At 41.7% G+C, this 17,563-nt stretch overlaps 1 protein-coding gene across 1 annotated transcript in view; it reads left to right on the top strand.

The window, feature by feature from the left end:
- The window catches only part of LOC134178554 (splicing factor 3B subunit 3-like), a 63,208-nt gene that overhangs the window by 31,282 nt on the left and 14,363 nt on the right, over positions 1–17,563 (top strand). The window contains exons 14-18 of the mRNA XM_062645426.1: positions 7,352–7,402; positions 7,460–7,615; positions 12,406–12,552; positions 15,161–15,283; positions 15,342–15,671. Coding sequence (XP_062501410.1) covers positions 7,352–7,402; positions 7,460–7,615; positions 12,406–12,552; positions 15,161–15,283; positions 15,342–15,671 — 807 coding nt within the window. The remainder of the gene's footprint in view (positions 1–7,351; positions 7,403–7,459; positions 7,616–12,405; positions 12,553–15,160; positions 15,284–15,341; positions 15,672–17,563) is intronic.

Genomic DNA, 17,563 nt, shown 5'->3' with positions numbered 1-17,563 from the left:
TGTAATGTGGGTATTAGTATAACACTTAATGTGTGGTATAGTATGTATGTTATCATCTCTTATTCACATTGCTTTTGCCATGTTCGTTAATGCTAAACATTGCTGGAAACCATGTTTGTAAACAGAAATGTTTTGGAGATTTGAAGACCATAGAGATTATACATTGCCAGTTGGCATAGTTTACATCCAGTCTGTAAAACGTTATATAAAATGGCAAAACACTATTTTCACAGATTTTTCTTTGTAGAATGCATAGTCAAATACTTTGGCGGGGTTTCTCCAGACAAGAAAGGATTGTGATTAATATCAATTATCTTATTGAATTCAAGAGAGTATTGTAGCAACTTTAGTCTACAGGCAATCATGTTCTTACAACTTATGACTCATTGTCTGAATTTTTGCCATGGAGCACTTTAGTAATGCCTCTGTTCTGGAGAAATTGCAGAGGTGCGATTTAATCGGAGAGATGTAGTAGAAGATGCTTGTCGAGTTATGCGTAGTAGCAATCAGAACAGCTGCCCTGGTGTCATTATGCATCATGCCGCACTGAAAAGATTTGGGCTTCATCTTTTTAACAGCTGCAGCTCTGTGAAGGCTGTCATTTTTATATTTTTGCAATGGATTATAATTTTTGTATTGATCAAACATTTGTCGAACCAACTGGGGATTTAAGTAGACATTTTTAAATATGTTCAGACATTGGACATCCAATGGTCAATAGACACTACTAAGACTTACATACTGATGACATATGTTAGCCAGACTGCAGCTACGTATTACCAATATGCTACTGTTACTGCTAAGTCATCTACTTCATACATCTTTTAAAACCCAAACATCTTTTAGCGATTTCACAATGTCTGATCGTTCTGTCTCATTTATGATCAGAATCAATGGGTGTGATCACTGATGTTTGACAGCTTAAGATTTCCTTACCCCTGAATCTGTGCCATTTTACCTTGAATGCGGCTTTTGAATTGACAACACATGCTACATCATACTGTTTCAACATTAAATTGTCATCCTAGTCACAATCATAGCAAAAGCCACACCATTGTTTGAAGATCTTGGTAATTTTAGTGCTGCCACCTTTCTATCATTTTCACAGTCACTTACTGGTACTCACACTTAGCAGACGGCTCATCTTCCACACTAGAGCTTTGTGTTTTGAGACCATTAAACGCCAAGATGGTAAGCATGTGGCAATCACACAGAGCATAGGTGTACAGATGTTGCTTGCTTGAGTAGGACATCACGCCTTTACTTGGACATCACTATATTGGCATCAGTAGTGTAGCCAAGCTGTGTACACAGGGCACAACTCGCTAAACCTAACAATGCTGTATTTGCTGCTGGCGTGCAGTTTCAGAAAAGTATGGTGAGTATCACTGTAGTGATGATAGCAACCAGTGTCACGTCTTCATGCAATGGCATTTGGGTTAATTGTTATTATTTTACCTTAGAGAAATGGGAGGGGTGAACAATGCAGTGCACGGAACAGCCACGTAGCCTATCTTTCAAAAGTACCTGGATAATGCCAAAGCGCTATACATCAGCGAAAACAAAAAACCGATCTGTTGTCTTGACTTTATAGCTGTTATCAAATGTCAATGCTCACGTTGGGTTACTTGCATTGCCATGGCGAGATTTCACGACAAGCACTTCTTTGGGTGCTCGACATTCTCTTCCTGACATAAGGACGTTCAGCTACAGGTACAATAGAGTAAATGTGCTTGTACAACATTGTACAACTTGTCAGAGTGCTTGTACAACGTTTACTGACTGAAATACATGGAACAATGAGTACGGGTACTAGTCACCGTATGCATGTGGCAAAGCTCAAAAGCCTAAGTCCCGCCTACTACCATCAGCCTCGCCTGCTGTGTCACAAGGGCTGGCCCGAGTTGACGAAACCCTTATTTCATGCAGCCGACAGACACCCTCACAAGCAACGGTTTGGTGCTGCTCTTGCAAAGTGAAAAGAAAAACATCAATGCAATAGCATGAGGGAGACAAATTGCCTTCTAGCGGTAGAGCTAAATGCACAGAAGGTTCAAAAGTTGGCTCCCGACCAGCAAGGCGCAAAACCATCTGGACAAAAATCGTCTTGCCTGTACCCTAGACGACAATAAATCGCCTCCGAAACAATCAGCGCACACCTGAAGGCTTGAAGATTCATACAAAGCGTCCGTACTTCATAGTGAATGCACTTACCGCACACTGCATTTCAAGATCATCCTCTCTGCAAACTGCTGTTAGCCATCGACTAAGATACACTGCATCATATCCTGATCGAAACAGGGTAGCTGGTCATCTCATTTCCTGGGACGAAATTCACGAAGTGAGGCGTCATGGTGGTAACAGCATCAAAGTGCGTCCACTTTCGTCCCTCTCCTACGAAAGCTCGTTCTCTGTTGCATCCTACCTATCGTTGAAATTATGCTCCAAACCTCCTTTTCACTACACGTTGCGACAGTGGAGAAAGAAAACCTCTGGTGGCTACTCAGATTATCAGTAAAGTAGTGACATATCAAGCACCCAAATACGGGACATTGTAACACAACGAGATGCAGATAATCCGGGTCTTGTTTTGAAAGATAACGCGCGGGTTGTTTTCGTAGACTGATGACTCAAGTAAAATGACTGCATATCGGTACATATATAATCGAATTCTTCACGTGTATAGTTCTTCATTGCGTTCCTTGATTCAGCTGCATGTGTACACGTAGCTACTCATCTTCCTTTAAAGGAGCATTCCAGAGATATGCCCTAGGCTGCTGACTCCGCCTTTGCTCGCTAATGGGAAATTCGTACTAACCAAGTTGGGTATCTGCGTGCTATCTCAGAGCAAACCCGACAGATGTACGCTAAGAACGTTTCAGAACTTAAAAACTGACGGGGCATTTCAAGAATTTTGTCCGCCAAGTGAAGCTTTTTTGCACGCCATCAGATCACATGAGCCTTACTGATGCAATCACGTTCCAGGAAATGGTCTCCCTGTTGTTTCCGTTGCTCCAAGAACAGTGGAAGCCGTTGTGCTACTTTCAGACTGTCTAGACCTTTTCGTACGATTTGTTTCCATCCGACAACATTTGAGAGAATTGGTGTTTTGTGAGATTCTTTGGCGTTAAAGGCAAATGGACACTGTCGTCAATCGTGTTCTGGCGGTTTACGGAGCACTCATCCCTACATAAGAACACTTTCCGCTAACTCTCTCGATCACCGGACCATGCTATTTCGGCTGCGCACTAAAGCTGCACAGTTCTCTGGAGTGACATTGGGGGCTCAGGCGGAAAGGCAAGGAAAGAAGCATGGGAGTCACCAAGAACACCAGTCATTCAGCAGAAGAAGAGACGTGATAGAAAGTTAGAAGATGGAGCAATTGGTGGAACTCGGTGAGAAATGGGACTGCAAGGTAAGGACAGACAGTCTTTTGTTGTTGAGCAGCAGTCGATTGAATGAGAAGAAAGACATAAAGACAGGGAATTGAGAATGTTGGAGTTGGAAAACAAGGAAGTGACACACAAGTGTGAGTTGGAAATGAAAAGGATAGAGATGGAAGTTGCTGCTGTAGTTGCAAGAGTAGTTGGGCCAGAGCCCAAAGCGGAGAGCGTACAGGCAAGTTTCCTAAATTACCTACGTTTCAGGATGATAGCGATGAAATTGAAATTGACAGTTATTTACAGCGATTTGAAAGGTTCATGGTGAGTAACACATGCCCCACGTCCAAACGGGAAACTGCACTTTGTGCATTACTGACAAGTTTCTGTCTTCTTATTTCTGAAACAGATGTTAGGACGATTGGCACCGATCTTCCTAGCAGTAGGGATGGCTGTATCTCACATCATAGTGATGTCGTTCATCTCCACATGCCTATCAGAATGATACTGGTACCATCTGCTCTCCATCGGATCCCCAAAATGATGACAAATGTCCCAGTGGATAATTGAGGCCAACTGATTTGTGTCGATTGTTACCAGAGCACTGCAGCCTGCCACAATGTGGTCTACTGTTTCCAAGCCTACACTGCACAAGCGGCAAGTGGGACTGACATCTCGATGCAGAATGCTGCACTCATAATACTGAGTCCAAAGAGCTTGGTCTTGAGCAGCAACAACCAGTCCCTCAGTTGCAGCAGGAAGATTCGATGACTTAAGTCATCTGTACGTCTCTTTCATGACCACAGGTGGTTTCTCAGTGAGAGGGCGAAACTGACCATGCATACGTTTTCGTCCTAGCACAATATGCGAAGAGAACCACTGCACGTGCGGGAATGTTTTCATCTGTCTGAGGCGCTTGCTCGAAGACACCGTCACACAGGATGGTCCCACTTCCATGCAGGCTCTGCGATTGTTGTCTTTAGAGAGACTCCAACTGACTGGCCAGACGTCAGATCAAATGAGAGGACCTCCTAACATCACACTCCGGTACCATTTGTATGAAGAGACCAGAGCTGCTACGAAGGTACGACTAGATCTGTTGTAGCCCTCGACCGCCCTCAGTGCACTGTGTGTACAGCCGGTCAACGTCTGCCACAGGATGGTGGACACCGTGCATAGAGAGAAGTTTCCTGGTTCATCAATCAAGCTACTGCAGGTCCGTGGTCTTCCTATGAATGACACCAAATCGTAAGTGAGAACCGGCTAGCCAGCTCCTTGTTTCGACCGTACAACTCGGTCTGGAGAACCATCTTCACTCTACGAGAGTATTCACGATGGAGCGTCTCCTGCATAGTCCTGTGCTGGATACCGTTACTCTGGTCCACACCCAAATACTTGTAGACTTGACTTGATTCCAGACAGTTGATGGTGTCTGATGCTGTTATCTTATTCTTTGCCCAGGTTGATTGCATTATTGATTGTTACTTACTATCCCGTTGAAGACAAATTTAAATGTTAAAGACCCATATATAGGCAAAAATATCTTGATAGTTTCGATGTCCTGGCAATAAATGACACATACCGTTCGATGTCAGGGACACGCAGTTTAAGCACGTATCGTCCGACGTGAGGAACGGGCAGTTTAAATTTGGTGGAGATCCGATATGCCGTTACAGAGATATTCATGCGCGAGCGGAGGCGGGTTCCATCAGCAGGAAATCGCATCGTTGCGTGAGAAGTCCGGAAGACAACGACAGCTTAACTTTTGACCTCTATGGATTTGGTGGAGATTAGACTCGTCGTCTTGGAGAAACGCTCCTATATACGAATACACACACACACACCTTTTTTATTATATAGATATGGGACATTTATCTGGTCACGTATTCTGCAGTTGCCCAGCAGGTCGTAAGGTCGCACGTCACGTGACTGTCTTCACTACTATACGTACCGTTTTACGCGTCAGTAATAGAACCTGAACAAATGTACTGCTTTTAAGAGGCTTTGGAAACTTTTAGTGCTGTAGTGGCAGAGTCACAGTAACAACAATTGCTGAATCAAGCACTTGTTGCTACCACAAATGATGTGGTTGCATTTTTATATAATAGTAGTAGTTACGAGTGCTTTCCTGGCTTGAGCTGAATGATGATGCTCAAATTTTAATAACTTGTAGAATTTAATTTAAGCCTCAAGAACAAGCATTTTTGAAACGCTTTTTGTTGTGTAATAGAGCATTTTAATTACAAATATTTTTAGTCTTTCAACTTTTATTGCATTGACAAATCTTGCTGGACTTTGTATACCTTCAATTTATTGTCAGAATCTTCTGATTTAGATTCAACAAGCTTAAGGTGTTTGCAGATGTCTAACAGTTTCAAGATGAGACAATGACCAGATATTAGTTTATCACCGTCAATGTGCAGGGTTCTCGGTATAGCGTGCAGCGTGGCGCTGCTCCACGCTTCAGTATGAGTGCACCACGCTCAGAATCTGTAGATAGGAGTCCAAAGTTTATCAGTTAGGGAATGTATGAGAATTCCATACTACAGTACCGTACTGAAGCACAATATGATATTACTTAGTAAAGGTGACATTAGCCACAAATCCAGGCTCTTACAAAAGAACGCGGGATAATAGCCTAGCTCCATACGTACTTGTGGGAATTGCAGTACCGGATGCGCTGCCATTGGTAGTCCGGATGCTCTTCCCGTGACACGGAAAGCACACCTTTTGTGACTATGTCCGAGAAGTGTAGCACCTAGAATCTACTCTAGACTAGTCATGGCTTCTTGCAAATCAGCAACATTGGTCCGTGCATGTCAATCAATGCCTGACTAGACAGACATGCCTGACATGGACATGGACCCGCCCATCCCGCCACGCTCCCAGAAATCTCTAGCGAGAACCCTGAATGTGTATAGACAGCTTGGCCACACTCATGTAGGTTATGAAAAATAGTTACCTATATTAATTAGATGTATATCTCTTTTTGTGCCATCTGTTAAGAGTTCAGTTCAAGTGCTTTCTTGTAATCAATATGCTACTGTAGAAGACTTTGTGGAGAACTGTGTTTGCAACGGTTGCAGGAAGTTATTTAATTCTTTCTACCAAGCATCTTCATTATCAGATTTAAAGTATGGCTTCTGTGGACATTTTCAAAGTCTTCTCAAACTCTCTGCCAGAACCGCACAATCATAATTTGTGCTCAAACTTATGTTGTTTGTTGCTAATGCATCTAAAAAATGTCCAAAGAGACTTTGAGACTGCGAATGATGTCAGTATCATAAGCAATTGATAGTAAGAAGAATAAGTAAGACAATAATGAATTTGTGCTGCACTTGCATGTAGATGTAACAACTTGGATCTTTAGAGTATGCTTCAGGAATAATGTTTACATGTCATTACTTATGTACTTGTTTAACTGCGATGGAAGAGTTTATAGCATAGTTTGTGGCAGTTAATGTCATGCCATTACGTTACTTTTGTCAACTGTGGTTTGACTGAACTTATTCTTGCACTTTTGGACATAGTCAGTTAAGATAAAATGGGGGTGATTACCAGGCTATTTCTTGCGGTAATTGTTGGATTTTTATATGTAGCACTTATTGAAGTTTGAAAGACATAGTGATGTGTAGATAAGACAATACTTTGAGCAAATGGTTGGTAGACATACTTTATGTCAATTGATTTACAGCAGTTTGTCACATCACTGAGTGTTTGCTAGAATGACAACAGGTTGTGTTCTGTGTACAGTAGTACATAGAGCAGTGATAACTACTACTCTGAAACATGGTGATTTTTAATGTTGATACACATGCTGATGAGGCTTTAACTGATTTCTCAATTATTGTGGCAGCTGTAGATCTTACTTGTTTTATGTTTGTGTTTACTATACCTACTATTGTACAGGATGCGTCGAGTTACGTTACTGGTCGAGTTTGTTGATTGTACTGTATGTGTTTTTGTTTTAGGTTGTCATTGCTATGAGTGGAGGTGAACTTGTCTACTTTGAAATGGATATGGTTATAGTTTGTACTATCCTTGTGAAGGATTTAATATTATATTTTGTTGTGATGCAGGCAGGTCAGTTGAATGAGTACACTGAGCGGAAAGAAATGTCAGCAGATGTTGTTTGTATGGCTTTGGGAAGAGTTCCCGGTGGAGAGCAGAGATGTCGCTTTGTAGCAGTGGGTCTGTCTGATAACACAGTCAGGATTATATCACTTGATCCTGCGGTAAGGATGCAATGTATTGTTTATCAAATGCAACCCTATAATGTGAATGTATGTAGACAGATTATGAAGAACAGATATATTTAATTGGGTGATTAGTATGACTCAAATTTAGATCAGTATTTGTTAATGGGAGATGTTTTCCTGGTTTGGCATGTAAATATAATGAGGTGGATAAGGTTTTTTATTTGCTTTCAGTCCTACTAGACAGGTCATTAATGCAAACAGTACCATATGTAGCATTGATCACATCTGGTGATCAACATATTCATTTACAGACACACTTGCAAACATTGTTTACTTGTCATGGACAGATGGAGGTGCTCAATTTCCTGGTTTTTTGGTTGTTGTATCCAGAAAGCAAAGCCTCGAGAGTGTCTTTCTCAAGTTATTTGTCAGAGACGCTTTCGTGTATGGAGGTTCACAAACCTGCTACTTTCGTCCGTTGCTTCACTTCTTTTGCTGGATGTGTTACTTTGATTGCTGCAATATCGGCCTGGCCATGTCCTTTGCAGCATTTGGATGAAACTCAGATTAGAGATGTGGTGGACAATGGTAGTCTCTAGGAGCTGGGGAGAAAGAGACTGGAAAGCCAACTTCCGTATGTCAAGAGCCACATTTCAATGTCTGTGCTCTGAGCGTCACCCTTACATTGCTCATGAGGATAACCAGTTTTGGGAGTCTGTTACTGTAGGCAAGCGTGTTGTGGTATCTCTTTGGAGGTTGGCAGGAAATAGTGAATTCTATACATTGCCACATCTGTTCAGCATTGGAAGGTAAACAGCTTGTACAATAACCAAGTTAGCAAAGCTTTGCAGCACTTGTTCAATCGCTATGTTTGTTTACCTTCTGGTAATTGTCTGGCTGCTGCGATTCAAAAGTTCCAGGAATGGTAAGGGTTGCCTAGAATTGGGGTGTCATAGATTGTACCCATCTTCTCATCAAAGCTTCCGTAGATCACCCTGAAGAGTATTTTAACCAAAGTCATTCATTCCACTCTGCTGTACTGCAAATGTTGGTTTACTTATATATGTATGGCACTTACATATATGTTGGATAACTGGCAGAGTCCACGATTCAAGGGTTTTCTGGCTTAGTTCTTTGTATCAGCAAGGACCATGTCATGGAACCTGCTTTCCTGGCATTCAGTTCCCAGTATTAGTGGAGTCATGATGAAATTTGCTATCTATCATAGCTGACTCTGCATATCCTATTGTGCCATGGCTTGTAAAACCTTATCCAGCAACAGGTGACAGACGTAAGGATATTCAAGTTAAGCAACACTGGGATTGTGGTAGGATGAGCCTTTGGTCTATGGGACAATTTAAAATGCTGCAAGGGCAGTCCCACAGAAAACAACCTAGGCTTTAAAAATATGTCGTGACGAGAGAATCCAAACGACGTTAGTTACACGCCCAGTTTGCCTCCATTTTTGAACTAAAAATCCAAGTCAACAACAAGGAGTGTCTTTCACATGACGCAATGGGAAACGTGTACTGGTAAGTGGTACTTATGTACCCACTCCGACTTGGGTTTCTAGGCAGAAGAAGCAGTGTTGACTAGAAGGCTACGCTGAAACTGTAGTCATGATTCATGTGCGGATCTCTTCTAGACGGCAGGATCTAAACTCTTGTACATTCTACCTACTTGCTACGCAAACATAAAAATGAAAGAATGTTCGCAAGTTATTTATGCAAGCTAACGGACGTCTTTTAGTTTGTAGTCGCATGTTCTTCTGCTTGCAATACATCCTATGTATGCTAGTAGTTCATTGCGTTTGGTGCTTGGGGTAGGCGTTTCTTGAACAAAGAGTGATAGCGTAGCTGATCTCATTTGTGCCACTCTGCTAATGCCTGGTAAGAGATGGAGCTCTCACCCTGTAGGTATGATCCAGAAAGAGAAATCAGCGAGTTTGACTCTAATGACGGTAGTCAAGAAAACAAACGGATGTCTGGTACACTTTCCACACTTACCACTAAACGCTTCTCATTAGTTTGGGCTGAGACACACCTTTTATTGACTTTCAAATCAGTAACGTTATTTATTACAGAAAGCAATCATTTTTAGTTCAACAACAGAGGCAAATACAGACGTAACACTAATGCCATTTCAATTCTCTTGTTGAAAGCTATTTTACAGTGTAGGTTGTTTTTTCTGTGGGACTGCCCCTTTAACAAGCAGCAGGACACCACGTCTGCAATGTGATAGGTGCTTGGTGTGTTCTTCTTAATAGTTGTCTTTTCTACTGAGATCAGGCAGAAGGTGATTGAATGATTGGTGGTGACGATGATGGTAAAGACAGAAGTGATGATCATGTTGGTGAAAATGGTCATCAGCACTAAACTGCCCAAAATCAAGCTTATATAATAAGAGATGCCCTTTTTCAGTAAGTGGTTGCTCTGATGTGATCACTTTTCTAATAATCAGACGTGCTAGCTTTCATAAGCTAAGTTAGAGAATTTTAACTACTGTACAAGGTACTTCTACTAGAAATTGGCTGTAAAACGTGCTGACTAAAGATCCTATCAACTATCTTACCATTGAAGGTTTCTTATTGTACTAAGCCCATACAAGTCTTGCCTTTCAAAACTACAGTACATGTGTGCAAGAAGGTACTTCTATGTACAGTTACCGTATTTCCTGAAAGAACGCCACCCGTGAATGAATACCGCAGGACTGAATCATCTGAACCACAAGGCTGAAGAGTAGCAACCCAAGAAGCGTTCATACGGGGCTGCCTTTAAACTCAAACTAGTATAGTACGCACAGCGCTGCGGGAACAGGCAAGCAGACGAGTCCATAGAGTCAGTATGTAGCCAAAGTGCCGAGTTGCAAACGAAGACAGGTTCAAAGATGATGTTGGCACATGGAAAAATATGAAGAGATGAGGGAGAAAGGTCAGGCTTGGGCCAGACATGCATAGTGTGCGTGTAGTACTGTACGTGAACATGATATTGAAAAAACACCGCCCTTAAAAGAATGCTGCAGGGCCCAGTCTTTGCCAAATGAATAAATGCCACGGCATTCTTTCAAGGAAATGTGGTACTCTATCTTATATGAATGCAGCCCTATGTGCTACCTTATCAAATTATTATACTACTACCATTATCATTAAAAAAGCTAAAGCCCTACTTCTGCTCAAGTGAAAATTTCTTCGGCTTTTTGGGTTTTTTCTCTGCCTTAATTCTTTCTTAGGTGGCATATCGTAGTCAGAACAAACTGAATGTGATGGTGCAGATGGAGACCAGCCTCTTCAAGAACTTTATGTTGGAGTTGTAAGGTGTCACTAAAAGTATTGAGAATTGTGACATGACACTTGGGACCATCTTCTCGATGTATTCAAATGATGATGTTTCTTCCCCTGTTTATTCAATTTTTCTTCAAGGCCTTGTACGTCTTCTCCAAAGCCCATGTCTGCTCTTTGTACTGCTTCATTGTTCTAGGGCCAACTTCAACAGTTCAGTGGTAATTTTATTCCACACATGTTTCTTCACACCTGGCTTTCTTAGTTTGTCATAAACTCCTGGAGAAGTTCAGGTGTCCAATAGAGCTTTGATTTTGTGTTCGGAGAGAATTGATGACTTCTTGTTGCTTTGCAATTCATCTGTGCCAATCTTTGTTCATTTTACACAGGAGCTGCCTTAAGTAGAGAGTCGAGGAAGCTAGAGGCTGCTTGTGGTTGTCGTTGTTGTTGCTATTGTTCTTGGTTTTTTGCTGCTGCTGTTTGTTGTTGTCATCTGCAGTTGTTGTCATCTGCATAGTGGTTGGTGTTGCTGGACATGCTATGATGGTGGCTGTTGATTGAAGCAGTGTGGAATATGGTTAGCAGACTGCTCGAACTTGGATGCCACAAAACATGCCCCATAGGTAATGACATGGTGTTGAACCACATAGGCCAACTCAGTGATGTCACGTTGTGCTTCTGTTATTCTGGAGTCTGTCAAGTCAGTGTACTAATGTGAACAACATGCACATAACCAGGGTTAAGCTACAATGAGTGTGAACACAAACATTGATCAATGTTTGTTTTAAAACATGCAGTCCATCTAAAGTGTTTTGTCTTGCTGTTATGTAATGCATATGCAATTGTAAATTGATGTTGCAGCTAGTTTCTATGTCAGTCTTTTTGATTCAGGTGTTAGTGCATTTTGACTTTAAAATGCTAACACTTGTATTGTCTTAGCTTTAAGAAGGAAGACATAGAGTTTGATGTTGCTTTTGTCTGATGAACTTGAGTGTAGTTACACTTGACCAGTTAGATAGGAAATAGATTTGAACATCTGTAAGATCAGTGTTCATGATATATCGCAATCAACATGAATAGTAACCGGCTTAATCAGTAACTTGGATGTGCTGTACAGTCTGCATGACATTTATCGTGCATGTTGAAGTCGCTGTAGCAAGACAGATTTCTATTCAGGAACAACAGAATTTATCAGACAACTAAATATGTAGAACTAGATATGTAAGACTAGTTAGTAGTATCAAGAGTTCCTAATTTTGAAGTATTAGTGGAGCTGTGAGTGTTTCTACGTGATTTCATACCTGGGAAGGCACGGATTTGACATCTGCATGACCAGGGTTAGTTACAAAATAGTACAGTTTGCCAGTTGACTTCTTAAAACAACTTGAAGTGGTGTTATTGGTATGTTGGAAGATATTGAATATAGTAATTATACACAATAACACAGGTGATAGTAGGTGGTCAGCAGATATTATTGACAGAAGATATATTGTGTACACTAACTGTATACAACTAGAATGCTTGCAATAAGTTTACTGATTGACTGTAGGATTGTCTGCAACCTTTAAGCATGCAGGCTTTACCGGCACCACCAGAGTCTCTTTGCTTATTGGAGATGGGTGGAAGTGGCGGAGACGCGGCATCAGCTGACCTAATTGCAAGTGTTGGAGGTCTTTTTCTTAACATTGGATTACAGGTAAAGAAAGATGTGGCAATAGTTTGAGTGTGTACGTCTTGTTGTCATGCATGGATTTCTATATACAACTGGCTGAGTACCTTGTTGTCTACTTTATTATTTTAGTAACTGACACCAAGTAATTTGGTTCAGGTAAATAATGTTGTTACTGAGTACCCTAACAATCTTGATTATGTTGAACAGGATTATGCTATTTGTATACTGTTGCAAATTGTCACACACAGCAAATTCTTCTCGTTAATGTTGCTCAATTTATTGGTATGCTTAGACTTACTAGGATCACAAATTAATTCTACACAAATTATGGAATTTTTGAAATCACACCTTTATTTTTATGCCAGAAAAGTAGTTTTTGCAAAGTCTCATTTAGGGCAGATTGGGAGGAAGCATCTAGTTTTGAACAATTAGGCTTTGACAGCAGAAGCATCAGAGGATTGGTGATAGACAAACAGCTTCTAAGTTAGCACTAACTCTAAGTTGATAACAACTGCACAATACATGTTCAATTTGGTTTGTAAACTTACTCCATGCTCGTGCCACGATTGGTTATATATTTTTAGGTTTCCAAATGCTGAACTGGCCTTAGCAATACAGGATGAAATCTCTTCATCAATTTCAGATTTTTTCATGACACTTCTAAGATAACAAAATTTGTTCACACATTTAGAGGAGTCTTTTGAACTGCAGTGATTGATTGCTTAAGGAGAATACTGTGTCTAACTTGTACCATCAATTCCGTCTTTTTCAAGCTAATCACTAGCCTCTTTCACAGGCTGTCTTACTGCTTGCGCAGGATAGAGGATAGAGTGGGGCAGAGCTCACATGTGGGGTCTGCTAAAATTAGGCAGATAATTGGGAACAAAAGTGCTATGGATAGACACTCAAGGCATTCTTCAATGTCCCACTGACAGAGTGATTGTAGTCGCCAGCATGTTGCATGGAAAGCCAGCGTAATACGTTCAACAGGTGTCTACTGTATGTGTTGTAAAACTGCATGTAATGAAGTTATGCAGACATTGACCTTGCTGACAAACCTTCAACCTCTTTTGAACGACCTTTACGTAAGACACAGCTATACCAAATTGCCACTGTGCTAGTCACTTTGTTTGATGTGTGTAGACTTCATCTAGGCAGAGGATTGGTGCTTACTTAATACTATTCTAAGGGGCTTGTGAAAAATGCAAAGGCACGCAACAAGAGTGATAGCAAGGCAATCTGGTTTTCTGTTGAGCTGTTCAGGTTGTGGCAGGCACAACAGTGCTTGTTGCACTCCTCACTTTGGATGATTCCTCCATTTGTTCACAGTGGGAGACATGTTGTCAGCCGTATGTGCCTTGGCAGTAGTAGATTAAAGGAGCATTCCGGAGATATCCGCTAGGCTGCTGACTTCGTCTTCACTTGCCAATTCCAAGAACGGTGGAAACCGTCGTGCTACTTTCAGACTGTCTACAGACTGACCTTTTCGTGCGATTTATTTCCGTCCAGCAACATTTGAGAGAGTTTGCGTTTGTGAGATTCTTTGGCATTAAAGGCAGTGGACGCTGTCGTTGATCATGTTTTAGCAGTTTACGAAGCACTCATCCCTACGCAGGAACACTTCCCGTGAACTCCCTCGATCAAGCTGTGCAGTTCTTTGGAGTGTTTCTCTAAATGCATGCTGTGACTGTTTATCCGCAGCACTTCCATTACCAATTGTCTGCTCAATTTTAACAGGCTTCTTTCACGTTTTGGGCTTTTCCCCACTTTAGCCTCTATTCTCTACATGCGTTAAGAGGGCCTGTGAAAGAGGTTAGCTCATCACAAGACCAAACTTACAAGCCACATCAGAAAGCCTGTCCACAGGAATTTTGCATGTAGCTCAATGTATGGGAAAAGAGAACACGGCCATCTGGAAAGAGAAGTTCTTTAATTAACCAAACACTGACCTGCCAATTTTTGTTACACCCCAGCTAACAGCTTGTCTCCTGTGCACTACTCAGGGCCTGCGCTAGCAATCTCCTGCAGCTGGAGATTGCTAGCGCAGGTCCACAAGAGCACCGGTCTGTGAAGCCGCTCGTTTGTTGGTGTGCGCCCCCAAAGTCTCACCTGGGACCCTATTGGCTGAGGTCACACCATTTTTCCGACCAAAACTGGCATGCGAGACTCAAATCTTTGTGTGACAAATACTGTTCATATTGTAACATGGGCAGTTGGAAGTTGTTTTGTGTAACACGTAAACACAACAACTTCTGCCAGCAAACACTTGCGTGTAACTTTCTGTAAGTGTTTCTATGATGTTGCTAGGTAACACACACACACACACACACACACACACACACACACACACACACACACACACACACACACACACACACACACACACACACACACACACACACACACACACACAAGAGGTTCTCTTTTATTTATAGTTGTAGATGTAGCAATAGTTTTTCTGTAAGTTTTGTGTAGATGTAGAAATTAATTTGGTAACACAGTAGGTGGTTCTTGTTTTCTAAAAATGTAGACATTTTAGAGCATGTGGTAAATAAGAGTTATGTTGTGCATTTATTTTTGCTTTACAGCATTTTTACAAACAATGACAGTTTGAGAACTGTCGTTTATGTAGAATGGTGTGTTACTACGAACGGTTCTTGATTCTGTAACTGGTGACTTGTCAGACACACGAGCTCGATACCTGGGATCACGACCAGTTAAGCTCTTTCAAGTCAAAATGCAAGGGACAGCTGCGGTACCTTCACGCACAGAATTGGAGCTAAAACATGACTAATTGTGTTACTGTGTTGCAGATGTTGGCATTGTCAAGTCGTTCTTGGTTAAGTTACACATATCAGTCTCGTTTCCACTTAACTCCCTTGTCATATGATGCTCTTGAGTTTGCTTCAAGTTTCTCCTCTGAGCAGTGTCCAGAAGGAATTGTAGCTATTTCAACAAATACTCTTCGCATTTTGGGTCTTGAGAAACTGGGTGCTGTCTTCAACCAAGTTGCTATGCCTCTACAGTACACACCAAGGAAGTTTGTAATACATCCAACCAATAAAAGTCTTGTAATCATAGAGACAGATCACAATGCACTTACAGAGAAGACAAAAGTGGAGCAAAAACGACAGATTGCAGAGGTGAGTATAGGATTTAGTTCGTCAACAATTAATCTTGTTTTAGTAGCAGAGGTTTAAGAGTAGAGTTCTTCGGATCTTGTAAAGGCAGGTTCACATTAAAGGGTAACTGCAACGCAAGAATCAAAAATTCTTTTACGTTGGCTATTGATAGTTCTAGTTGCATACATGAAAGAAATAACAGTTTTAGATTTTTAAGTTAAGTCTTCGCTGAGAAATAGCAAGTCAAAGTTGCTTCTGGTTCTTCAAGTTCCGATAACAGGCGTGGTGTAGTGTACACGTCACAGAGGGGAGACTCCACACTAGCGTGTACTGTCAACAAAGGAATCTGTGGCGAAAGAATGGTTTGGTGTTGCGTGGCTGCAGGATGCACCAGTTTGCACAAGTCATACGCAAGCGTGTTTTGATTTCCGAAGATCCCCAAGCTCAGAAAAGAGTGGGAATCACAAATAGGGAGGACAATTGCAGAGACGTTTGTGCTGTCTGGGCGACTACTACTGAATATGACGCATCCTACTGAGTGACAGGAGTCTGTTGTAGCCACTTTTAGCCTGATTGCTTCGAGTTATGTACAGCCAGGTCTATTCAAGAACTTGGTCTGGGTTGTAGAAGAGCAATTGAGGCCACCATTTTCCATCTACCATGCCTCCACACTTCAAGATTGCAGCACTCTGGAACCTTCGCAAATGAAAAGAAGAGCCACATTTGAGAAGCGGGAAAAATGAGGGTAAGGAAGAATCTTGTGAAGGACTAAAACTACTGCAAATGGCTAGGAGAGGTCAGAGTCTTGATGACTATAGACTTGCGTCTAGGTGCTGGATCGTCATGTGTAATGAATGCAGTCGCATGCGTTACAGTATGTACTGTACATTGAAGTCAACCCTAGTGTCAATGTGAATTCAACGTACGATCTTCAACTCATTTTGCTCTCTTTCTCACAGCAATAGCTAGAGTTTTGCATGAACTCGCCAGTACACTGTGCCACTATCGTTGCTAGTAGTCAACATTATTATCATGTCATGAGACAACCTCAAACGTTTTAACAGCATACGCACTCCACACGAGTACGTATCCATCATCTCACAACGACCGCAGCTGCATCTTGATGGTTGTTTTTACTAGCCTCGAACTTCCAGACCAGAGAGCGTGTGCAGCGCACGAACTCTAGTCTGGACCAGAACGGTACCAGAATGATTTCGGAAATAGCCTTCTATGACATTCAGCGTTGTAGAACTGGAATGTCGGTTGTAAATTCTGATTGGTCTATTAATAATTGGTTATGCTAAGTGTACTAATGGTGATTGCGCGCGTGTGAAATCGGCGTGGGTGTCTAAGTGCACCCTAGAGCCGTGATGAAGACTCTGGTGCACGCACACATCTTAGTTTTAGTTTCAGCTTCAGTTCTTCGATCTTTTCAAGCTTGCTGTGGGAGGACATGCACAGCAGTGTTGCTAGACCATCACCTTTGACAACTGGTCGAGCGGTAGTTGAGCAGTTAGACTAGCTAGCGGTCTGCCGAAGAATCAAAGAGTCATCGTTTCATGCCGTACACCAAGATATCATCGCAAACACGGCAGATGTCTCTTCTTTGTTCGTGAGATCCCATGGCATTTACAAATGATATGTTGATTTAGGTAAAACGATCCTACGCTGTTAGACTACCATTTAGCACCGCTTTTGATAAGTACTTCCAAAATCATTTTAGTATCGTTGTGATCCAGACTAGAGTTTGCGCGCTTTGCGCGTTAGGCAGCAGGCGATCTCAGCTTCAGAGACACTGTCACTGAGCTCGAACCTGTGTGGTCTAATCACTATAATGCCTCCCAGCAGATCTTCTTATTCCTGCGATGACGGAACGTTATCATTACGTAAGAATCTCCAGAGGGCTCTTCAGA

Source organism: Corticium candelabrum, chromosome 4, assembly GCF_963422355.1.
Source record: "Corticium candelabrum chromosome 4, ooCorCand1.1, whole genome shotgun sequence".
NCBI classification, from domain to species: domain Eukaryota; kingdom Metazoa; phylum Porifera; class Homoscleromorpha; order Homosclerophorida; family Plakinidae; genus Corticium; species Corticium candelabrum.
Note: the sequence above shows the minus strand (reverse complement) of the source record. Positions and strands in the feature narration are given on the sequence as shown.